Source organism: Scyliorhinus canicula, chromosome 17, assembly GCF_902713615.1.
Source record: "Scyliorhinus canicula chromosome 17, sScyCan1.1, whole genome shotgun sequence".
Taxonomy (NCBI): Eukaryota; Metazoa; Chordata; class Chondrichthyes; order Carcharhiniformes; family Scyliorhinidae; genus Scyliorhinus; species Scyliorhinus canicula.
Window position 1 is genome coordinate 49,666,083 of NC_052162.1, and position 25,461 is coordinate 49,691,543.

At 47.0% G+C, this 25,461-nt stretch overlaps 1 protein-coding gene across 11 annotated transcripts in view; it reads left to right on the forward strand.

Moving 5' to 3' along the window:
• Window positions 1-24,923, forward strand: part of dlg3 (discs, large homolog 3 (Drosophila)) — a 758,334-nt gene extending 733,411 nt beyond the window's left edge. For all 11 annotated transcript variants that reach the window (XM_038776233.1, XM_038776232.1, XM_038776230.1 and 8 more), the window contains 2 exons: window positions 1,018-1,109; window positions 19,431-24,923. In XM_038776233.1, coding sequence (XP_038632161.1) covers window positions 1,018-1,109; window positions 19,431-19,537 — 199 coding nt within the window. In that variant the 3' untranslated portion in view covers window positions 19,538-24,923. The remainder of the gene's footprint in view (window positions 1-1,017; window positions 1,110-19,430) is intronic.
• The last annotated feature ends 538 nt before the right edge of the window (window positions 24,924-25,461 follow it).

Consider the following 25,461-nt stretch of genomic DNA (forward strand, 5'->3'; position numbering starts at 1 on the left):
CCTGGAGCTGTTGCCAAAGTTCAGAATGGAGGCTGCCAGTGACCCTGGACCATCTAACACCACAGCAGTTGGTTGGGGGAACAACTACAAGTGGACCTTCCAGATTCGGTCTCCTGATGGGGTCCATCTTCCAGCCTTATACAATTTTCTTGGAGATCCATCTTCCTTTTCAGCAGGTCTATCTTATGGTCTCAGAGTGCTCCTGGAGATTCACCTTTATTTTCAGATGGTCCACCTTTTCATTTCAGTACAGGTTTTAAAATGTAAAATCTTAACGTTTTATTATTTTAGCTATTGACCAGATGTTTGAATTTCTTTTTAATTTTACATAACGCCAAACTATTTCTGTGTCCAGATGTGTTTGTGTTGTCTGCAGCCAAAGCCCACCTCCCCTTTTAAGTAACATTGATGCATCCCAATGTTTTGTTTCGCGACTGCATCCCTACTCCCCAGCTGCCCTCAAACTGGTTGGTCACATTGGCTGTGTACCTAAAACATCATGAAGTTCCAGCATCAATTTCACATAGTTCCTGGGAGCACATAAATGCACACATAGAACATACAGTGCAGAAGGAGACCATTTGGCCCACTTAAGCCATCATTTCCACCCTATCCCCGTAACCCAATAACCCCTCCTACCTATTTTTGGACACTTGAGGACAAGTTTAGCATGTTCAATCCATCTAACCTGCACGTGTTTGGACTGTGGGAGGAAACTGGAGCACCTGGAGGAAACCCACACAGACACGGGAAGAACGTGCAGACTCCGCACAGACAGAGACCCAGCGGGGAATTGAACCTGGGACCCTGGCGCTGTGAAGCCACAGTGTTAGCCACTTGCGCTACCGTGCTGTCCATGGTTCCATCTTGCATGTCTGTTAGAGGGCAATCAAATTTCTCAAGCAATGTGTTGTTGAAAGTAATGACATTATAAAAACCATTCAATTAACTGTTACTTACTTTAATAACACGTAAAACATCAAAAAGCAATACAAGCCTTTGATTTTTTTTAAACAGGGAAATGAATAAAAGACAAACTGAAGAACAAGCATCCAAAACCTTTGATAAAGCATTGAAGCTAGAGCAGGAATTTGGAGAGTTTTTCACAGGTAGGTCTATTCACTGTAATTTGCAACCTGTTAAGGTCATTGGAGGGCATATTCCTGTATTTGTAAAGGTTTAACTGAACTCACGGCTGGAGGAACACTTCTAATTTGTTAACCTGGCTAAATTTGGAATATTAATAAAAATTAGAGTTGGAATATCCTCCCAGTGGTGATGTTTCAAGGTTGGGCCTTCAACCCATTCAAGGCAGGCTCTCAGTGGAATTCCTGTTGCAAAGACAGGGAACCCCTATCCTGGAAGGCGGGGTGGGGGTTGGGGAGACAACCCGGATGGGCCTTCGGCGTCAGACCTGCGGGAGAATGAACAACGTGGTCAGTGGGGGGAACAAGTAACTCTGTATGGCAATAACAACTCACGTTTGACAAGTCCTCCGGGTGAGGCAGGTTGGATCCTCACCTCTGTGTGCCGACCTCTGTGTTGGTGACCGCTTTGTCCTTGGCCACCCCTCACCGTAAACTCCAGGGCCCATTCCTTGAAGGTCGTGAGGATTATTATGTCCGGCACCCCTCCACCAGTCTGGGCCCTTTCCTGGTGATTGTGGGACAGCTTCTCCTGCGGAGACAGAGAGGGCATCGTTTGCCGCACCTGTAGTTCACAGTGGGGGGTGTCAACTCACGGGTGCGGCCCGGTATAGGTCCTTGAACTTCTTGCATCACTGGAGGCCAGTCCTCATGGTCACGGGCTGACAGCCACTGCCACTGAATCCCAGGAGGCATTGGCTGTCCTATGGCTCACCTCCGGGACTGTCGAGGGAACATGAAATCCTCCTGATTTTGATCACATCTAGGAGCCTCCCCAGTTCTGTGTCTCAAAAGCTTGGGGTCGGTCATCTAATGAATAAATATTGGGTGTCGTTTTTAGCATCATGACCAAGGTTCTGCATATGGAATTGGAGCCAGTTCCCCTGGAGGCTATATTCGAGGTGTCAGACATGCCGGAGTTGCAGACTGGAGCGGGGGAAGACGTTTTAGCCTTCGCCTCGTTAATTGCTCGCCGGGGGGTTCTGTTTAATTTTTCTTTTGTATAAATTTAGTGTACCCAATTCATTTTTTTCCAATTAAGGGGCAATTTAGCGTGTTCAATCCACCTATCCTGCACATCTTTGGGTTGTGGGGGCAAAACCCACGCAAACACGAGGAGAATGTCCAAACTCCACACGAACAGTGACCCAGAGCCCGGATCGAACTTGGGACCTCGGCGCCGTGGGGCAGCAGGGCTAACCCACTGAGCCACCGTGCTGCCCTCGGGTTCTGTTTAAGTTGAGGTCAGCTTCTTCCCCCAGTGCCTTGGCGTGGCTGGGGGACCTGTTGGGAGTTCTTGTCCTTGGAAAAGGTGACATTTGCCCTGAGACGGGTGGATGAAAGATTCCACCAGAGATGGGGGTTGTTCATTTTACATTTTGGAGACCTCGTTGCTGCTGAAGGGTGTGGTTCCTGGGGGCACATCAGGTACTGTTGTTGTAAAAATGTTGAATAAATAATTTTTTAAAAAAAGAACTAATTCATTTGTCAAACACGATTCCCCTTTCAAAAACCATGCTGACTTTGCCTGATTGTACTATAATTTTCTAAATGTCACACTACCATTTCCTAGAATTTTTTTGCATTTCAGATGTTAGGTAGTTGACCTCCAGTTTCCTTTCTGTCTCCCTCCTTTCTTGAATAGAGATGTTTACATTTGTAGTTTTTCCAATCCACTGTGAGCCTTCCAGAACCTAGGAACTTTTGGAAGATTATATCTACTCTCTGTAGACACCTCTTTTAAGATTCTGGGTTGCAGGTCCTCGGGTTCAAAGGACTTGTCAGCCTTTAAATATTCCCAGAATTTGTTCTCTAGTAATAGTGATTGTTTTAAGTTACTCCCTCCCTGGGGCAGCAAGGTGGGACAGTGGTTCGCACTGCTGCCTCACGGCACTGAGGACCCAGGTTCGATCCCGGCCCTGGGTCACTGTCTGTGTGGAGTTTGGAATTGGATACTCTAAATTTATGAAAAAAAGGTTCCTCTCTCCCTTTGCCTCTTAATTGTCTACTATTCTTGTCATGTTTTTTGTGTCTTTCACTGTGAAGACAGTGTATGTCTCATCTTTTTGTTCCACCTTCTAAGGGACCAACACTTATCTTAGCTACATATTTTATATGATTGCAAAGCTTTTACTGTCTGTTTTTATATTTCTTGTTAGTTTTGTCATGTCCTCCTTTGCTAGTTTCTAAAAATCTCCTAATCTTTGCAGCATTGTCTTTCCCTCTTTACTTATTTAGCCATGGATGGTGCATTGTTCTCAATTAAATGTATCTTTGAAAAATTATAAATTAAATGTTCACCATTGTTTCTCTTCCATTTTACCTTTCATCTATTTTTTCCCAATCCACTTTAGCCAACTCGACCTCCATTGTAATTGCCTTCAAGTTTACGACTCTTGTTTCTACCCTCCAGCTAAATGTGAAACTCTATCGTGCTATGACCGCTCTTACATAGAGGATCCTTCATCATGAGGTCATTAATCCCGTGTCATTAAACATTACCAGATCTAAGTTAGCTCCCAAGAGGGATCTCCCTCGGCACTGCCCCTGGCTGCCAGGTGCTGCCCAAAAAAGTCCCTCTCCCCGGGCGGGCTGTACTTACCTGTAGGCCCTCGGGAGGTTCCCTTCACCTGTTTCACATTTTGGAAAACATGTTGTAAACCTCGCTGACATGTTGTCACACCAGCAAGTGGGTTCTGATTCAGTGGGGAAAGCACTTAAATGAGATGTTGGTTCATTGAAATGAGGCTCCCAACCTTTGTTATATCACCGGGTAGGGGCGAGGAAAATCAGGAAACAAGATCTCACTTGCGAGATTCCCATATTCTGACTCGCCCGATATTTTGTGTCCATGTTGCTTTTTGTGCGTGCTATGAATGTGGCTGCAAAATCACAGCAAATGTTACCGAAGATTTAAAAGATTGACACCGAGATTTTATTTATTTTTTGATAAACATTTTATTGAGGTATTTTTGGTATAGTAACAACCAAATAAATATACATGAAACCGTAAACATAGTTCAAAAGCCATTTACCTCTCATAGAGGTCCCTCCCTTATTGACCCCTTACTCTAATCTAAACTACTCCCACCCCCACCCCCGTCTGCTAACGATTAATTTCCCGCAAAGAAGTCGACGAATGGTTTCCACCTCCAGGTGAACCCTGACAGTGACCTTCTCAAGGCGAACTTGATTTTCTAAAAACAGAGAAATGTCCGATAGTCAGGTCTCCGACTTTGGGGGTTTTGAGTCCCTCCATGCTAATAGTATCCGTATCCGGGCTACCAGGGAAGCAAAGGCCAGAACGTCTGCCTCTTTCTCCTCCTGGATTCCCGGGTCTTCTGACACCCCGAAAATCGCCAACACTGGACTCAGCGCCACCCTTGTTTTTAACACAGTGGACATGACGTCCGTAAACCCCTGCCAAAATCCCCTAAGCTTTGGACATGTCCAAAACATGTGAACATGGTTCGCCGGTCCTCCCACGCATTTTGCACCTGTCCTCCACCCCAAAGAATATGCTCATCCGGGTCACTGTCATGTGAGCCCGGTGAACAACCTTAAATTGTATCAGCTGAGCCTGGCACATGTTGCAGACGTGTTGACTCTACTCAATGCGTCTGCCCATAGACCATCCTCTATCTCACCTCCCAGCTCCTCCTCCCACTTGCACTTCAGCTCCTCAGTCTGCGTCTCCTCCGACCCCAAAAGTTCCTTGTAAATGTCAGAGACGCTCCCTTCTCCTACCCACCCTCTGGAAACTACCCTGACCTGAATCCCCCTTAGCGGTAGGAGTGGGAAGGTTGACACCTGTTTACGAAGGAAGTCCAGCACCTGCAGATGCCTGAATTTGTTTCCCCTCGCCAACCCAAACATTTCCTCCAATGCCCTCATACTCAGAAAGCTCCCCTTTATGAACATATCCCCCATTCTCTCAATCTCCACCGTAACCGGAACCCCCAGTCCATACTCCCCGGAGCAAACCGGTGATTATCACAGAATGGGGCCCAGACCGATGCTCCCACATGCCACCTCCACTGGCCCCAAACTCTCAGGGCCGCCACCACCACTGGACTGGTGGAGTACCGTGTCGGTAGGAACGGCAGGGGTGCAGTTACCAACGCCCCCAAACTGGTGCCCTTACATGAAACCGCCTTCATACGCACCCACGCCGACCCCTCCCCCACCTCGCACTTCCTGATCATGGCTATATTAGCCGCCCAGTAATAGTTGCAAAAATTTGGCAGCGCCAGCCTGCCCTCTCCCCGACTCCACTCAAGCATTACCTTCCTTACTCGCGGGGTCTTGACCACCCAGACGAAGCCCATGATTATTCTGTTGACCCGCTTAAAAAAGGACCGCGGAATAAAGATGGGGAGACACTGAAATACAAATAGGAATCTCGGGAGGGCCATCATCTTCACTGTTTGGACCCTCCCAGCCAGAGACAACGGAAGCGCGTCCTATCTCCGAAAATCGTCCTTCATTTGGTCCACCAACCAGGCCAGATTTAATTTATGCAGCCGGTCCCATTCCCGCGCCACTTGGATGCCTAGGTACATAAAGCGTCCCTCTACTAACCTAAACGGAAGCTCCCCCAGTCTCCTCTCCTGGACCACAAACATCTCACTCTTTCCCATATTAAGCTTTTACCCCGAAAACCGGTCAAATTCCCCTAGAGTCCTCATGATTTCTTCCATCACCTCTAATGGGTCCGAAAAAATACAAAAGCAGGTCATCCGCATAGAGCGAAACCCTGTGCTCAACCCCCCCCCCCCCCCCCCCGGTCTGGTCCTCCCCAATAACGTCTGGAACACAATCCTCGACCCTGGAGGACAAGATTTTGGCCAGCAACTTGGCATCTACATTCAACAGGGTGATCAGCCTGCAGGACCTACACAGCTCCGGGTTCTTGTTCTGCTTAAGAATCAGCGAAAATTTGCATGTGACATCGTCGGGGGCAACACCCCTTTCCCTTGCCTCATCGAACATCCTCAACAACACAGGCCCCAATATCCCCAAGAACGTTTTATAAAACTCCACTGGGTACCCGTCTGGACCCAGGGCCGTACCCACCTGCATGGCCTTCAAGCCACCTACTCCCCATGGGCCCGGATCGAGACCAGCTCCCCCCCTGACCAACGCCTTCAGTGCTGCCCACACCACCGCTGCTGAAATTTCCCCCGTGTCATTGACCTGCAGGTAGCTCTGAATACATTTCCTCAGCTGCTCGCACACCCACTCATCCGCCAAAAGTCCCACATCCAACCTCCAGTGCGGGCGCTGATTACTGTCTTTACTAACTTGCAGGTCAACCCAGTGCGGAGCATGGTCTGAGATTGTAATTGGCGAGTACCCCGTGTCCATCGCCCCCGCCAGCAAAGCTATGCTCAAAATAAAGAAACCATTCCGGGAATATACTTTATGCACGCGTGAGTAGGAGAACTCCTTCATCCTCGGCTGCCCAAATCTCCATGGATCCACCCCCTCTTATTAGCTCCATGAACCCTCTTAGTTCCTTTGCCATTGCTGACACCCTGCCATTTTTGAGCTTGACCAGTCCAAGCCAGGGTCAATAACTGTGTTGAAGTCCCCTCCCATGACCAACCTGTGCGAGTCCAGGTCCGGTATCTTCCCCAGCATCCTCTTTATAAACTCCACATCATCCCAATTTGGCGCATACACATTTACTAATACCACCTGCACCCCCTCTAGCTTCTCACTGACCATAATGTACTGACCTCCCACAGAGACTACTCTACCACCTCAAACACCACCCGGTTATTGATCAAGATCGCGACCCTTCTAGTCTTTGAATCTAGTCCCGAGTGAAAGACCTGACTGACCCAGCCTTTCCTCAGTCTAACCTGGTCTGTTACTCTAAGGTGCGTCTCCTGCAACATTACCATGACTGCCTTCAATCCCCTAAAATGCGTGAACACGCGTGCCCTTTTGACTGGTCCATTTAACCCTCGAACTTTCCAGATGATCAGCCTAGTTGGGGGGCTCATTGCCCCGCTTCCGCCGATTAGCCATCCCCTTTTTTAGGCCCGCGTCCAGCCCGTGCTCCGCGCCTCCACCGGTCCATCCCCAGGCAGCCCCCGCCCCCAACCTCCTCTCTGTCCCTCAGCCTAAGTCCCTCCCTCGTCAGCAGAACATTCGCCCCCCCCCCCCCCCCCCCCCTCCCTAGTAACAACACCCTGTAACCCAACCCCTTCACTAAACCAAACATATGCACACACCCCCACTGCGCTTCCGAGTGCTAGCTCGCCCAGCTAGCTTGGGACACCAAGATTTTAAATAAAAGCAAAATATTGTGGATACTGAAAATCCACTTCTTTAGTCCTTAAAGCAACACACTATATCTTCCATCCACGTTATCCTTCTCAGTCTGTCCTTGGTTCTGACCTATCCTTGACCTTCTATTCTGCTCCAGCTTCTCCACCGTCTCTCTCCAATGATACGGGCGGGATTTACCGACCACCCTTCCAGCATAATCTACCGGTCCCTTGTCAACAGTACCGGTCCCTTGTCAACGGGATTTCCTGTCAATAGCACCCCTCGCCGCCAGGAAACCCACGCACTGGCGCGAGACCGGAATTTCCCGCTGGTGTGAACAGCTGGTAACTCCCGTCCTATATAATCCATAACATTCCTGCCCCTCTTCAGAGTCGTCATATCGACTCGAAACTTTAACTGTTTCTCTCTCCATGCTGCCAGACCTACTGAGTTTATCCAGTATTTTCTAACTTAGTCCTGAATTTCACATTTAACCTTAATACTGAACGTTGAAGACTTTTTTAAGAGGGTTGGGAAAACGCAAAGTGCATTGCTGGAATTGTTGATTAAAGAAGGCACCTTGACCTGTAACTTCCTCAGAGTTGCAATCGCTGCTGGATTGCCATTCTTGATGGATTTACCCACATGGCGATTCCAAAGTCCCTGTCTCACCCATCATTCCTCCCTCAGGTTGGGTGAGGCAAGACCAGCGAAGCACGCCCTGGCTGCAGTGGAGTAACTGGGGCAGAGGTAAGAAACATCCCCTTTTTATGGCACTAGGTGCTGTAAAGGAGGTGTTTAAAGGGACAATTTAAAGATAAGTGGCGGGGGTTCGGTCAGGTCAGGAGAGGGTGGGGGCTCAGCTTGGTGTGGTCGATCCCCTGAGGATTCATGTGTGTGGAGGATGGCCTGTGCGAGGCTGGGTTTGAGCTTTTTAAATAGTTATTCTGGAGTTAGAAGTCATTATTTTCCTCTAACTCTTACGAAGTAACTATCAGGGTAAAACTGGCAGAGCCATCTAAAGTTAGCGATTTTAATTGCTTCTGTCAGATGGTTCCCAGCGCAGTATAATTGTCCAGAGGAAGTTAGCACTTTGGGACAATTGCCGGGTAAACACGTATGTGAGAACTTCCTAGAGCAGTGTTTTTCAAACTTTTTCCCCCGGAACCCACTTTTACCAACTGGTCAACCTTCGGGACCCGTGCCACGTTTTGCGACTCACACCGACAGACCTTCGTGACACAGCATTATTGCTTACCTTTAATGCGACAAGTGAGCCTGCTTCGTTCTCATGATCGCACTTGCTTTGTCATTCAATGTTTTATTATGCTAAGGACTTCAGTTGATGATTTAAATTCTCACTGCAACCTTTGAAAAAAATCAAGTGGTTTGTCCTCGAACTTGCCATATCTTCAAATGCCTTTGAGGTTTTGAGAATTTTATACTTTCAAAGAACAAAGAAAAGTACAGCACAGGAACAGGCCCCTCGGCCCTCTAAGCCTGCGCTGATCATGAAGCCCTAACTTTAAAAAAAAACCTTCTGCCCTTACTTGGGTCCGTATCCCTCTATTTCCCCCCTATTCATGCATCCATCCAGATGCCTCTTAAACGTTACTAATGTGCCTGCTTCCATCACATCCTCAGGCAGCAGGCACCCACCATTCTCTGCGTGAAAAACTTACCCACACATCACCCTTAAACTTTCCCCCTCTTAACTTGAACCTGTGTCCCCTTGTAATTGACACTTCCATCCTTGGAAAAAGCCTATCCACCCTGTCTATGCCTCTCATAATTTTGCTGACCTCTATCAGGTCTCCCCTCGGCCTCCATCTTTGCAATGAAAACAATCCTAATTTATTCAACCTCTCCTCATAGCCAACACCCTCGAGACGAGGCAACATCCTGTTGAACCTTCTTTGCACTCTCTCCAAAGCTTCCACATCCTTCTGATAATGTGGTGACCAGAACTGCACGCATTACTCCAAATGCGGCCTAACCAAGGTTTTATGTAGCTGCAACATGATTTCCCAACTCTTATATTCACTGCCCCACTGATGAAGGCAAGCATGTCTCATGGGGAGTTAGTGGCGTAGTTGTATTGTCACTGGATGAGTAAACCAGAGAGCCAGATTAATGTTCTGGGGACCCGTGTTCAATCTGGAATTAAAAGCCTAATAATGACCATGAAACCATTGTCGATTGTCATAAAAACCCATCTAGTTCATTCACTAATGTCCTTTAGGGAAGGAAATCTGGCCTACAGACCGACTGCAATGTGAAAACTGCCTCCCTCAAGGGCAATTAGGGATGGACAATAAATGCTGGCACAGCCTATGACGCCCCCATCTCATGACCTCCAGTCCTGCTGAGCCCTGCGTTCTCCCTCTGCCTGCTCTTACTCGGCACTATGTTTATCTCAAGTCTCTACACTTACTGGCCTGCTGTTCCTGTTCCCACCCCCTGCCACACTAGTTTAAACCACCCCGAACAGCACTAGCAAACCGCTCGCCCAAGATATCGGTGCCCCTCTAGTTCAGGTGCAATCCGTTACTCTTGTACAGATTCCATCTTCCCCAGAAGACATCCCAGTGATCCATGTCTAAAGACCTCCCTCCTACACAAACTCTTTAGTCACGTGTTCAACTGAACGAGCTCTCTGTTCCAAGCCTTACTAACACATAATACGGGGAGTAATCCTGAGATTACTACCCCAGAGGTCCTGCTTTTTAGCTCCTGACCTAACTCTCTGAATTATTTTTGCAGGACCACTTGCCTCTTCCTGCCTATGCCATTAGTACCAAGGTTGCCAATGACACCTGTCTGTTTACCCTCCTGTTTCAGGATGCCCCGTAGCCATTTAGACATCCAGGACCCTGGCACCAGGGAGCCAACACACCATCTGAGACTCCCATTTGCAGCCACAAAAATGCCTGGCTGTGCCTCTGACTATCGAGTTTCCCACTACTGTCACTTACTTGGACCTAGCTCAATCCTGTTCTAAAGCAGAACCAATTGTGCTGCCACAGGCCTGGCTGCTGCTGGTAACTTCCCCTGAGAAGCTATTCCCCTCCAACAATATCCAAAACGGTATATCTGTTTGAGAAGGGAATTCATTCACCAGTACTTCCCTGCCTGTAACAGACCAGGACTTTGCATCCTAATTTGGCAAAATTGACAATGCCATACCTTAAGAAATCATCTTTCTCCTGCTTTGTTCCCGATGTCAATTTCTTCTTAATTGTTTGTTCGCCAGAGGCCCTGGAGCTCTGGATATAGCTCACACCAGCACTGCTTTGTCCTCTCCTGCGAAGCTGTCTCTGGCAGATTGAATTGTGAGATCCTGGCCTGTTTGTATCTCTGGCCCTCTGTTCCTTTATTACAAAATGATCCATCTTCAGTTCTTCACACAGTCCTGTTGCTTACTTGCTGACAGCTGTAAAACGGAGGAATCTCTCCTCCGTGATTTTGCGCCCAGAGCACGTGACGTCAGTGTACCTGCTCTCTGCGCATGACCTGCTCTTTTTGGCAGGAAGGCTCCCATCAATTTTTTTAAAAAAAAATCTGGGCCAGCGTGTTGATAACAGGAGGAGGCGGTCTGCCTGGCTGGGCTCTGGGCCTGTGCACTGCTGGATCCAGCTGAGAGGGTATGCATTCACAGAAAGCCCAGCATTCTTGAAAACCGGTGTTGTTGGGCACGACTTCCTGCAATGGGGAACACGGCGACCGATTGCTCTGCGACCCTCCCAATAGCCGCCTCTGACCCATGGAAGTTTGAAATGACTGTCCGAGAGGGAATCCCCAGGCACCATTGGAGAACCCCCTAAATGCAACGCTGGGGAACAAGGAAGTTATGGGCCCATGTCTACATTGAAATAACGTTAGAGTGGTAGTTTTAGGAACAACAAATTAGTATTACACCTGTTAAGGATAGACAGTGAAGGGACTTCCGGTGGCGGCGATGTTCGAGTGAGCCGCACATTTGGCGGGCTCTCACTCCGGCGGGGCTTAGCAGCTGATTCCCCGCGATAGCGGGACCACGGGGGCGGCAAAACGGCTGCCGTGAAAGAAGAGGAGAGCGGGCTGCAGCGGATGGAATCGTGGGAGGCCAGCAGGTAGAGGAAGAAAGAGAGAGAGAGAGACGGAGGCAAGGAGGAAACTGACCTGAAGGGTAAGATGGCGGACCCACGGACCTTCTTTCCTCCAGGACAAGGAAAAAAAGTTTGGAGTTGCTGAGGATTGGATTGGATTGGATTTGTTTATTGTCACGTGTACCGAGGTACAGTGAAAAGTATTTTTCTGCAAGCAGCTCAACAGATCATTCAGTACATGGGAAGAAAAGGGAATTGAACAAAATTCAAGAAAATACATGAGAATACATAATAGGGCAACACAATATATACAATGTACTACATAAGCATTGGCATCGGATGAAGCAGACATGGGTGTAGTGTTAATGAGGACAGTCCATAAAAGGGTCATTTAGGAGTCTGGTGACAGTGGGGAAGAAGCTGTTTTTGAGTCTGTTCGTCCGTGATCTCAGACTTCTGAATCTCCTGCCCGATGGAAGAAGTTGGAAAAGTGAGTAAGCCGGGTGGGAGGGATCCTTGATTATGCTGCCTGCTTTCCCCCGGCAGCGGGAGGTGTAGATGGAATCAATGGATGGGAGGCAGGTTCGTGTGATGGACTGGGCGGTATTCACGACTCTCTGAAGTTCCTTGCGGTCCTGGGCCGAGCAGTTGCCATACCAGGCTGTGATGCAGCCCGAGAGGATGCTCTCTATAGTGCATCTGTAAAAGTTGGTAAGGGTTAATGTGGACATGCCGAATTTCCTTAGTTTCCTGAGGAAGTAAAGGTGCTGTTGTGCTTTCTTGGTGATAGCGTCGACATGAGTGGACCAGGATAGATTTTTGGTGATGTGCACCCCTAGGAATTTGAAACTGCTCACCATCTCTACCTCGGCTCCGTTGATGCTGACAGGGGTGTGTACAGTAGTATCCTTCCTTATGCCGATGACCAGCTCTTTAGTTTTGCTGGCATTAAGGGAGAGATTGTTGTCGTTGCACCACTCCACTAGGTTCTCTATCTCCCTCCTGTATTCAGACTCGTCGTTATTCGATATCCGGCCCACTATGGTCGTATCGTCAGCAAACTTGTAGATGGAGTTGGAACCAAGTTTTGCCATGCAGTCGTGTGTGTACAGGGAGTAGAGTAGGGGGCTAAGTACGCAGCCTTGCGAGGCACCGGTGTTGAGGACTATTGTGGAGGAGGTGTTGGTGTTCATTCTTACTGACTGTGGTCTGTTGGTCAGAAAGTCAAGGATCCAGTTGCAGAGTGGAGAGCCAAGTCCTAGGTTTTGGAGCTTTGATATGAGCTTGGCTGGGATTATGGTGTTGAAGGCGGAGCTGTAGTCAATAAATAGGAGTCTGATGTAGGAGTCCTTGTTTTCGAGATGCTCTAGGGATGAGTGTAGGGCCAGGGAAATGGCGTCTGATGTGGACCGGTTGCGACGGTATGCGAATTGAAGTGGGTCAAGGCGTTCCGGGAGTATGGAGGTGATGCGCTTCATGATCAGCCTCTCGAAGCACTTCATTACAACTGACGTCAGGGCCACCGGGCGGTAGTAATTGAGGCACGTTGCCTGGTTCTTCTTTGGTACCGGTATGATGGTGGTCTTCTTGAAGCAGGTGGGGACCTCGGAGTGGAGTAGGGATAGGTTAAAGATGTCTGTGAAAACCTCTGCCAGCTGGTCCGCGCAGGTTCTGAGTGCACAACCAGGGATCCCGTCCGGGCCCATCGCCTTCCATGGGTTCACTTTCAGGAAGGCCGATCTGACTTTGGAAACTGTGATGGTGGGTACGGGTGAATTATGGGTTGCTGGGGCACTCGATAGCGGGTTGTTGGTTACCTGCTCAAACCGAGCATAGAATGCATTAAGTTCATCGGGGAGGGGTGCACTGCTGCCAGAGATACTACTCGGCTTCGCTTTGTTGCCCGTTATGTTGCTTAGTCCTTGCCACAACTGCCGAGAGTCTGTCTGTGACTCTAGCTTAGTTTGATATTCTCTCTTGGCATCTCGGATGGCTTTGCGGAGGTCGTACCTGGATTTCTTGTATAGGACAGGGTCGTCTGCCTTGAACGCCTCAGATCTGTCCAAGGAGGGACAGCTTGGACCCACTTCAGATGCCCAGGAGGTAAAATTTAAGGAGCTGGGCGAAGGAAGGCGGCAGCGAAGGTGCTGAGGAGCGGGCTGCGGCACATGGAACAGTGGGATTCCAGAAGGCAGAAGAAGGAGAAAAAGGGACAGAGACAAGGACCTGCAGAAAATTACCTGGGACCTCGGATGGCGGACACACGGACCCCGGACTCAGCAATCCAGCAGGCGCTGGATAACATGCTCCAGGTAATGACGTCCAGTTTTGAAGCGCTGAAGCGGGACAGCTTGGACCCAATCCAGAAAGCGGTGGATCAGCTGAACCAGAGGCTGGACGCCCAGGATGTTAAAGTTAAGGAGCTGGGAGAGGCGGTGGAGGAGCAGGCGGATGCGCAAACGGTTGCAGCGCTAGAAGTTGACGGCCTGAAAGAGCGGCAGACAAGACTGCTGGACAGAGTGGAGGAGCTGGAGAATAGAGTCCGCAGGAACAATCTGAGGATGGTCGGCCTCCCGGAGGGGGCTGAGGGAGCTGATGCTGCAGCGTTTGTAGCAGACCTGCTGAAGCAGCTGATGGGGGCCGAAGCCTTTCCGCGACCGCTGGAGCTGGAGGGGGCACACCGGGTGCAGGCAAGGCAGTGGCGGCCGGGCGGACCACCCCGCCCGATGGTGATTAGGTTCCACAGGTTCGTGGACAAGGAGCGGGTGCTGCAGTGGGCAAAGAGCGCCAGGAGCAGCACGTGGAACAACAGTGTTCTCCGCATTTATCAGGACCTAAGCCAGGAGGTGGCTCGGCGGCGAGCAGCCTTTAAGAATGTCAAGGAGGTGCTGTTCAAGAAGCACGTGAAGTTTGGTCTGCTGTTCCCAGCTTGGCTATGGGTCACGCACCAGGGTCAACACCACTACTTCTCCAAGCCCGAAGAAGCGATTGATTTTGTGAGGGACCTGGGGCTGGTCCCGAAAGGAGGCCCCAAGGACACGAGTTAGGGCCCGAGGATTTCTGTGGGAAGGAACGCCGAATGTGCCTGGACTGCTGCTCAACGGTTTGCTGGGCCAAAGGGGCCAAGCGGAACATTTGAGACTCTTTCCTTTGTTCATGGACATTTATGTGCTTTTTTCTGTGTTTTTTCTTTCCTGTTTGGGCTGGTTTGTGCTTTTTGTGCAGCTCGCGGAAGATACTGGTGCCGGCTTGCCCCAGTGGGTGGGGAGGAGGACAGGGAAACAATGGGAATGAGACAGGAAGGCGCCGGAGTGTTGAGTCACCGGGCTAGCAGATTGGCTAGTCAAGGGAGTCAGATGGGGGGGGGGGAAAAGTTACAGCCAGTAGATGGCAGGGGTGGGGGTATCGGGGGATGGGGTTAGGGGAGGGGGGGGGGGGGGTTGTTCTGCTGACGGGAGAGGGACTTGAAATAGGCACTGGAAAGGAGGTCGAGGGTGGAGGCAGCCAAAAGGCGGGCCAGGAATGGCGCGACGCACGGGCCAGGGGCTGGCCCGAGAAAGGCTATGGCTGACCGGCGGGGTGGGGGGGGGGGATGTGCCTCCCGACCAGGCTGATCACCTGGAACGTCAAGGGACTGAATGGGCCGGTTAAGAGGGCGCGGGTGTTCGCGCACTTGCGGGCCCTGAGGGCGGACGTAATTATGTTGCAGGAGACACATCTGAAAGTGTCGGACCAGACCAGGCTAAGGAAGGGCTGGATTAGCCAGGTCTTCCATTCGGACTTGAAGTCCAGAGGGGTGGCAATCATGATTAACAAGCGCGTGCAATTTGAGGCAGAGGGCATATCCGCAGACAGGGGGGGGGCAGATACCTGATGGTACGGGGCAGACTGGAGGGGAGAAGAGTGGTGCTGGTGAATATATATGCCCCGAACTGGGATGACGTGGACTTCATTTAAAGAGTGCTGGGGAAGATCCCGGACTTGGATTCTCGCAGGCTAATAATGGGAGGGGAGTTTATCATGGTCCTTGACCCGACTTTGGATCGGTCGTGTCCCAGAACGGGTAGACTCTCAGCAATGGCAAGGGAGCTGAAAGGGTTTATGGAGCAAATGGGGGCAGTGGACCCCTGGAGAGATAGACAGCCAACAGGAAGGGGCTACTCGTTTTACTCGCACGTCCATAAAGTATATTCCAGGATAGATTTCTTTGTACTAAGCAGGGACTGTATGGGGGAGGTAAAGAACACGGAATACTCAGCAATTACCATTTCAGACCATGCCCCGCATTGGGTGGACCTGCAGTTCGGGGGAGCGAGCTATCAACGTCCGCAATGGAGGCTAGATGTGGGACTGCTGTCGGAGGAGGGGATCTGCGAGGCTTCGGAAATGTATAAAAAATTACCTGCAGGTGAATGACACGGAGGAGGTCTCAGCAGCGACCTTGTGGGAGGCGCTAAAGGCAGTAGTGCGGGGGGGGGGGGGGGGGGGGGGCTGATTTCAATTGGGGCCCACAGAGCCAAGGCAGACCGGGCAGAGATGGATAGATTGGTCAGGGAAATGGGTCGGATAGATGAAGAGCACGCGGAGTCCCCGGGGGAGGTTTTACTCAGGGAGAGGCAGACTACAGGCGGAACTGGGGGCACTATCCACGAGCAGGGCCGTGGAACAGCTTAGGAAGGCGAGGGGAGTGGTGTACGAGCATGGGGAAAAGGCTAGCAGACTGTTAGCGCAGAAACTCAGGAGGAGGGAGGCGGCCAGGGAAATAGGTAGAGTGAGGGACGAGGGGGGGGGCGCAAAGTGGAGGACCCGGCAGAATTGACTAGGGTATTCCGGGACTTCTATCGTAAGCTGTATACTTCGGAGCCGCCGGAAGAACTGGAGGGGATGAAAAGGTTTCTGGACAGGTTAACATTCCCAACAGTTGGTGGGGGGCGAGTGGAAGAGCTGGGGGCCCCGATTAGAGTAGAGGAGGTATTGGGGGGCCTTAAGGCTATGCAGTCGGGGAAGTCCCCGGGGCCGGATAGATACCCAGTAGAGTTTTATAGGAAGTTCTCTGAGCTGGTGGGCCCGGTCTTGGCGAGGGTTTTCAATGAGGCAAGGGACAGAGGGACCCTGCCGCCGACAATGTCACAAGCCACCATATCTCTGATATTGAAGCGGGGTAAAGACCCGGAGGCGTACGGGTCCTACAGGCCAATCTCCCTGATTAATGTAGACGCCAAGCTCCTGGCAAAGGTTCTGGCGGGTAGAATGGAGGACTGTGTACCAGAGGTGATTGGGGAGGATCAAACGGGGTTCGTGAAAGGTAGACAGCTGGCGGCCAATCTGAGGAGATTGCTCAATGTGATAATGATGCCCCCGGCGGGTAGAGAGGTGGAGGTAGTGGTGGCAATGGACGCCGAGAAGGCCTTTGACCGGGTGGAGTGGGACTATCTATGGGAGGTGCTCGGACGGTTTGGGTTCGGGGAGGGATTGGTGGATTGGATCAAATTATTATATCAGGCCCCGAGGGCCAGCGTCAGGACCAACAGAGAAGTGTCGGAGTACTTTAGGTTGTACCGAGGGACCAGACAGGGCTGCCCGCTCTCCCCGCTGCTGTTTGCGCTGGCCATAGAGCCGCTGGCGATTGCGCTGAGAGCCGCAGAGGGTTGGAAGGGGATGGTGAGGGGCGGGGTTGAACACAGGGTTTCTCTTTATGCAGACGACCTGCTCCTGTACGTGTCGGACCCAGTGGCCGGGATGGGAACTATACTGGGAATGCTGAGGAAGTTCGGCCAGTTCTCAGGATACAAATTAAATACGGTCAAGAGTGAAATGTTTGTGGTCCAGGCAAGGGGCCAGGAGAACAGATTGAGAGGGCTACCGTTTAGGCTGGTTGAGGAAAATTTCCGGTATTTGGGAATCCAGGTGGCACGAGACTGGGGCAGGCTGCATAAGTTAAATTTGGCCAGGGTGGTGGAGCAAATGAAGGGAGAGTTTCGGAGATGGGATGCACTCCCGCTGTCGCTGGTGGGGAGGGTGCAGACTGTAAAGATGACAATCCTCCCTCAATTTTTGTTTATTTTTCAGTGCCTCCCGATCTTTATCCCACAGTCCTTCTTCAAAAGAGTTAACGGGCTGATCATGAGCTTTGTCTGGGCGGGAAAATCCCCGCGGGTGAAGAAGGCGATGTTGGAGAGGAACCGCAGCGAGGGAGGGCTGGCTTTGCCGAGTCTGGTCAATTATACTGGGCGGCCAACATCGCTATGATAAGGAAGTGGATGGTGGGTACGGGGTCTATTTGGGAGTGGTTGGAGGCGGCTTCGTGCAGGGGCTCCAGCTTGGAAGCCCTGGTCGCGGCTCCTCTACCGCTGCCGCCGGCCAAGTACACCGCCAGCCCGGTAGTGGTGGCGACCCTGCGGATATGGGGCCAGTGGAGGAGGCATGTGGGGGAGATGGGGGCGTCTGTCTGGGCGCCAATCTGTGACAACCATCGGTTCGCCAATCTGCGACAACCCGGCAGTATGGATGGGGGGTTCCGAGTATGGCGGCGAGCAGGGGCGGGAAGGGTGGGTGATATGTTCCTGGAAGGGAGCTTCGCGAGTTTGAGGAGCTTGGAGGAGAAATTTGGGTTGGTAAGGGGAAATGATTTTAGATACCTACAGTTGCGGGACTTTGTTCGTAGACAGGTCCCATCTTTCCCGCGCCTCCCGCCAATGGGGATCCTCGACAGAATAGTCTCTAGGAGGGAAGAAGGGGAGGGCAGAGTCTCGGGTATATATAAGGTGCTCATGAGGAAGGGTCCCAGACAGAGGAACTGAAACTTAAATGGGAGGAGGAGCTAGGCGGGGAAATGGAGGATGGGCTGTGGGCAGAGGCCCTGAGTAGGGTAAATTCGACCGCGACATGTGCTAGGCTCGGGCTGATCCAATATAAGGTCGTTCACCGAGCCCATATGACGGTGGCTCGGATGAGCAAATTTTTCGGTATAGAGGACAAATGCGCTAGGTGCGCGGGAGGACCAGCGAACCATGTTCACATGTTTTGGGCATGCCCTAAGCTGAGGGGGTCCTGGGAGGGATTTGCGGGGGTCATGTCCCAGGTGCTAAAAACAAGGGTGGTGATGAGTCCAGGGGTGGCAATTTTTTGGGGTTTCGGAAGACCCTAGTGTCCAGGGGGAGAAAGAGGCCGATGTGTTGGCCTTTGCTTCCCTGATAGCCCGGCGACGAATATTATTGGCGTGGAGGGACTCAAAGCCCCCGAAGACTGAGTGGTGGCTTGCGGACATGTCGAGTTTCCTGGGGATGGAAAAAATTAAGTTCGCCTTGAGGGGATCTGTGCAGGGGTTCACCCGGAGGTGGCAACCATTTATTGACTTCTTTGCGGGAGAGTGAGCGTCAGCAGGGGGGTGGGGGGTAGAGTAGGAGGGAAAATATGGCAGGTAGTACCGGTGGGAGGGGAGCGGGCTTGTGCAATATGTTACGATGGAAGTATTGAAAGTACGTGGATGTTTGCACTTTTTTGCTTTCTTTCTGATGATGTCGGTAACTGTTTATAAAGCCAAAAACTACCTCAATAAAATTGTTTATTTAAAAAAAAAGGATAGACAGTGAAATAGTTGGGTGACAACAAATTAGTACTACACCTGTAAAGGTTTTAGAGCTTGTTTTTGTTTTGGCATTGTTACACTCCCTTTTGTTCGTTTATTTAATTCTATTTGTTCTGTTGCATGACTCAACTTTTTATTATATTTGTTCACTTCGTATTAATATGTTTAACCATCTCTTTGCTCACTTTTATTGTTGAAATCCGAAAGGTCAACTGTTCTCTCCACTGCTGATTTGATTTGATGTTTGTTATGCAATTTCTATATTTGTTGCAAGCTTCCAACAATTGCAGTATTTTGCTTATAAAGGAGTAATGTTTTTCTTTTTCACAGCCATTGTACAGGGAGATTCATTAGAGGAGATCTACAATAAAATTAAACAGGTCATCGAAGAACAATCCGGTCCCTACATCTGGATCCCTTCATCTGAAAAACTCTAAACATGGCTTGATGTTTAGAAAGAAGATATTATTGGGAGTAGGTGGGGGGGAAGAATCCTCCTATGATGTTGCATATCAAGTTTTATCTTTCTCATTATGTTATGAATCCTCACCGTTGCTGTGGCTGTTTCCATTCTGCATGGTTTTTATGGAATTCCATCAAAGACATGGAAATGCACACCCAAGTATTTTACAGAACATCTTCAGGAAACAGGACCAGGATTGGTAATGACTTTGTACATTTGTATTACCTGAAGATCAGCTTGGAGAGTTTCATATCGACTAAGCGGTGGTTTGAAAGAACCAGTGTTCACAGGGGATTTCTGTTGGTACCATTCCTTAAAAAGGATCTTTTTGAAATTTCCTAATGCAGGTGGGTTTGAAAGGAGAAGAGAAAACCACTATTCTTCTGTGATTACACATAGCAGTGCTTTTAAAGACATGTACGCAATTCCTCAACTCAGGAGGAGAATGAAAATCAGAAAACAATTTTAAATCATGATTACGGTACTGTAGATGAAAATATAAAAAGAATTTTCAACGTATTAAATTGCACATTGTTTTACACATGAAAACATGGTTGTCTGCATGGACATTTTACATTTTTTTGCTGTTTTTAAAAAAAAAGTGATTCCAGTAAGAACTGAGCAGGTGAATGGTAAAGAATGTGTAAATTGCTCAGATTGATGCTGTTCACATGTGGCTTTGTATGAATGAAATGTTAGAAATGTATTTTAATGTCTGCCTAAATGCCCCATTTCTTCCTTTCAGTGAAATCGATCATTCTCCTTTGAACAATTGGATTTAATTTGAATTTGTAGTGGTCAGGAAACCTACTTTTAACTATATCACTACACAACTGAAATGCTTTTATAGAAAATCACTAATCGGATCTCTCTAGCTTGTTGAAACACAATACACATCCTTCCATGTGCTTAAATAAATCATTGTTGAACAATACATCCTCCTAATTAAGGAGCTAAGATAAGTAGCTGCATTTTCTGTTTAGTCCCCTCAATGAAAGTAAAACAAGCTAATAGAATGAGTAAGATGTATGTTGTACCCTTGAAACTCTGTTACTAACTCAGCCAGTTGTTTGACCTACAGCATGGGGCACTAGAATGGTTCGACACTCTTAAAAGGCAGTATTCATGTTTTCTTGAATCAATCTGTAAATTGAATTGAATGAATTAGTGCAAGCCTTTGTAGTGATGTGACAATTTTTACTCTTTTACAAAGAGTTATGAATCTTTTATGTGAGGGAACAGGTAGCAGGGGACAGAAAACAGGGGTTTATTTGTTAGCGGTAAAGACATGGATTTTGAGATGCAGGATGTAAATTTTGAAATGTATCCAAACGACATGGATATGGTGCATCTTTAGACATGAGTGATCATTGCTTTTAAATAGATACATGAACAGAGGTTATAAATAGCTCTACAGCTACTACAGTTCCCCTTGCAAGAGGTTAAGTCTGTTTATCTTTGGAGCATAATTTTCATTATCTGCATCATCGACCCTGGTTTAATAATTTAAATCAGTGATCATTGCCGCAGTCCATAAGATGTTGCATGTAAAATCAATTTATACATATTTTTAGTGTAAATAGTCAAGCTGCAACTTTGATCAACAAGGAAGTTATCAAGTAGGTATTCCCCACAAGATGACTGTGTCAACACATAAGTGCAGTTATCCCTGGCCTTTTTCTATAGACAACTGTATTATATAATGCTTTACCTATTACACTACATTACAAATTGTTATTTTCTAATGCTAATTGGAAGAGTATAGAATAACAACAAAATGGAGATAGTAAACATTGTTGAATGGATTGAGGGTTAGACAGGAAGCCTTTCCCATCTTCCTATTCATTTAGTCCAACTCTCATTTACTTGACAGTCTTAAAGATGTTGATTCAGAGACTAGTGTGTAGTAAATGATTCATGTCCCTACAATTTTGGGCAGAAGGGGAGACCAAGTGCCTATGTTGTAACACTGAAGGCCATTCTTGCATTGCATTCATTTCCCCTTTGTACTGTGGCACAGCAGTACCTTTTCCATACTCCACTTTGTAGTTGGGTTTTACTTCCTCCCAGTTTATGCAAATTACATGAAATGGACTTTATATTTCACGCTGTGATTTTTCAATTGAACTTTATTTTAACTCTCAGGGTTTCCAATGGAGTAACTGATCATTGGCCCAAGCTCTGTAAATAATTTCACTGGTAGGGTGGGGCTTGTGCGCCTGTTAACTCGGCCAAGTCATTGTATATTTAGTAACAGCAGGGAGGTCAGATTGGAAAACTGACTTTCATTTCATGAGTGGAAAGATTATGCTTGGCAAGATATTGCAGATGGTCTCTACTCCTAATCATTTTCCCTGTATTATTTTTGTAAAGTAAATATTTAACTTTTATCCATCACAAAAACTAGTCTTTTATAACTTCCTCCCAAAGTAGCAACCAAGCAGCAATATTGAAATGGACTAATATTTTAATCCATGTTCAGTGATTGCTTCCAGATTTTTACAAGCTATGCCTTCATTCTTGCTCAGTAATACTAACTGATAATTTCTGCCCATGATCATAGAAGTCCTACATGTAGTGAAATGTTGGAAGCATGCAAAATACGCCAGATAACACCCTGCAGTGAAGTGTTTTCCATTTTGCACAAAGAAAAGTAAATTGGCAGTGTTTGACGACACAACATAAGGTTTTGAAAATAAGAATTCGGAAAGGGTCCTCAATTTGTACACTCTATTCTATCAAATTATTTATTGAGCTCCTTTTGTGATCCCTCTATATTTTTTCCCCATGGTGATCAGTTAGTAGATGGGTTTCCATCGATTCCTCCCAATGAGTCTGATAAATTTGTTCATTGTTTGGGTATCTCTAATTTGAAATTTGTGACATTGAAGCCCCAATTTCATTTTTTGTTGCCATATTAGCCTATTTACACAAATCATTAAGTGTTCCAAATACATTAGTTTACCTGCATATTACAGGTCATGCTGTAATACACTGTTGACTTGCTTTTGGGCAATCTGTGAATTGCCAAAAATTCCAGTTAGTAATTTCAGTGGCAGTTGCTTTTCCTGCAACCCTCCCATCCACATCTGCAATGTGCAGCTAGTCTGTTAAAGGATCACCAAGGCCTAGAAATTACACTGCTTTGTTTGAAATTACTTTGTCCCATTATTTTAACAAAAGTATTAACCTGTTTATTTTTGAAGTAATTTTGAAGATAAAATGTTCTGTATAACTGATGGCCTCCTCCACTCAGAATCACAGAATCTTTACAATGCAGAAGGAGGCCATTCACCCATCGAGTCTGCACCGACCCACCGAAAGACCACCTTACTGAGGCCCTATCCCAGTAACCTCACCTAACCTTTGGACACTGTGGGGAAATTATAGCATAGCCAATCCACTTAACCTGCACATCTTTGGACATGGGGAGAATGTGCAAACTCCACACAGTCACCAGTGTGAGACAGCAGTGCTAACCACTGTGCTCCTGGTCACCCATTGAAGAGGATCATTTTGTTGTACATGCACAGATATAAATGCATAAAGGAAGAACATCTTAAATTTCACCTATGCCAGGAATGCATTTGAACATGTAGGGCAGAGCAGTCTTTGGAAAAACATAAGGAAATTAAATAACTATTAGAGCGACAAAATTTAAACTAAATAAAGAATCAGGATAATGGGAGGGCTTTTCAGTTGATTTTACTTTGAGCAATATAGTGACAGATGGGAAGGAAATTCAGTCTTTAAAGAGCAAAGGCTCGAATTTCTTTGCTAGAGCATTCTTATTACAAAGTGCTATGTATTCAAAGAAATTAAAGGGTAAAGAAAATGTTTTCTAACTGACATCATGAGACATTTTTATGTGAATCACACACTTAGACTACAATCTGTAGAGAATCTATTTTAAGTTTGAGGCAGTTGTAAGTATTCAGAGTGATATTTTAAAATGTTTTAACTGTCTTGCTTAAGCACTGTGTTTCTCTTTTAAATTGAGGAAATATTAGCATTTAATTATCATTAGACCAATACATTGGGACCAGAGTATATTTGGAAAACTTCCATTAAAAACTATTTTCATAGTCTGTAGCTTTTTAAAAAAATGGCTGGACATTCATCTAATTTCTGTCATCTTCGCTTAGTAGTTCTAGCCAGCTAATATTAAATACAAGTGATTCAAAGGGCTAAATTCTGCACAGTCACAGTATCTATGAGCCGATTTTCAAATATAAAAGATGGAGGTTTTGAAAAAAAAATGTAATCATTGAATTCTTAGTGATGAAATGCTTAAGAATATGATAATCTGATTTCTGATCATTTAGAAATATAGCCTACACAGAACACCCCTAAATGACACATTTCTGTTGCTCTGATCTGTGTGCAGCAATGCTGCTGTTTAGTTTGTAAATTGTGTGGAATATTGTACTGGGATTGTTATATAAACTGTTGAATTCTGTACCAGGATAATTCGGGTCCAACTGAAATTGGCATACAGTGAGCATGCAAATTCATTGAATGTAGACTCTCATTCTGTTGGGAATAATAGAAGAGGAAAAACACACGGAGTCCTAAGTTTTATTCAATGCTTTTTCATTACTGTGTGTAGACTAACAGGGATCACCAAGGGCCTGAAAGTACAATGTACCTATATTAGTATCACCTCTTTTCTCAGTAACTGTGATATTTTACTTACCTTTGGTTACTATTGTAATGAAAATTCACTGACCATTCAGGTACAAACACATTATTAGCTTTTATTTTATAGGTATATAAATAGACAATGGATTGGTATATGACATACACACACACAGAGTTGATTTTGCTATGCTCAGATCAGAAATATGAAAGATAGCTACATTAAAATCATACCTGTAAGTCGTTGTGGGATCACATTACTGTTGTGTTCATTTTTGTGCCAAGCAGAGTAAAGGCTGCCAAAAACAAGTAGACTACAGCTTTGGACCATAAGCATTGCATATTCTGTTTAAGGAAATGTAGTTGTGGTTGGGAACTTACTGTGGTAGATTAGTTATCCTGATGCAGCCATCCTTCCCTGCAGTTCAGTAGTTACATGTAAATTGACTGATTTTTTTTCTCTTTAAAATTTCATTTTGGGATTGGTCTTTTGCAATCCAGGAAGTATAGTAAGAAGCCTCCTGGTTACAAATGTGTTAAGAGTTTGTTATACACATTTAATGCATAACATTTCCCTGATTACATTATATGGATTACCTTTAGGCTTCCAAATGTTGAAACAGTGGCAAATCAAAGGAATAAGAAGTTTTATTCTGTTTACTTAAAAAAAAATATTGGCTCTGGATACAAAAATAAAATCTGTTTAATTTAATTAAAATCAAGTTAAATTGTTGCTGTCTCTACTTTCAAAACATCCCAAAATTAACAATGCAGCATTTAATTATGGTTGTTACTTAAAAATCTAAAATCAACCTTCTTATTTTCCCTTCTTCCCCATCCAAGTCACAAGCCATTACCTTGCTGAATAAAAGAAACAATCAGCAGTTGGAAGTATCGAACCTACTGGCTGTGGGCTATAGGCAACCCAATCCTCAGTTAGTGCCCTGGCGATTCAGTGCTGTATGGGCTTTTACTTTTTTATTTGAATTTTTGAAGCTTTGAATTTTATGAAATGCCATCTTAGTGCTGTTGTCTAATTGGCGGATAAATCCCACAAGTCTCAAGTGCAACCTGACGTCAATGCACCTCATCTTCTGCAAAGTTCTCTGTCTCGGTTCTTTTACTACCTGCCTTTATAAATAGCTTGGGATGTTTTATAAAGATAAATAATTGATTTATTGAAAAATCATCTCAGCGGTAGGTGCCATATTGTGATGATGATACAAATAAAACAAGGAACCATAATTCATAACATTGTTA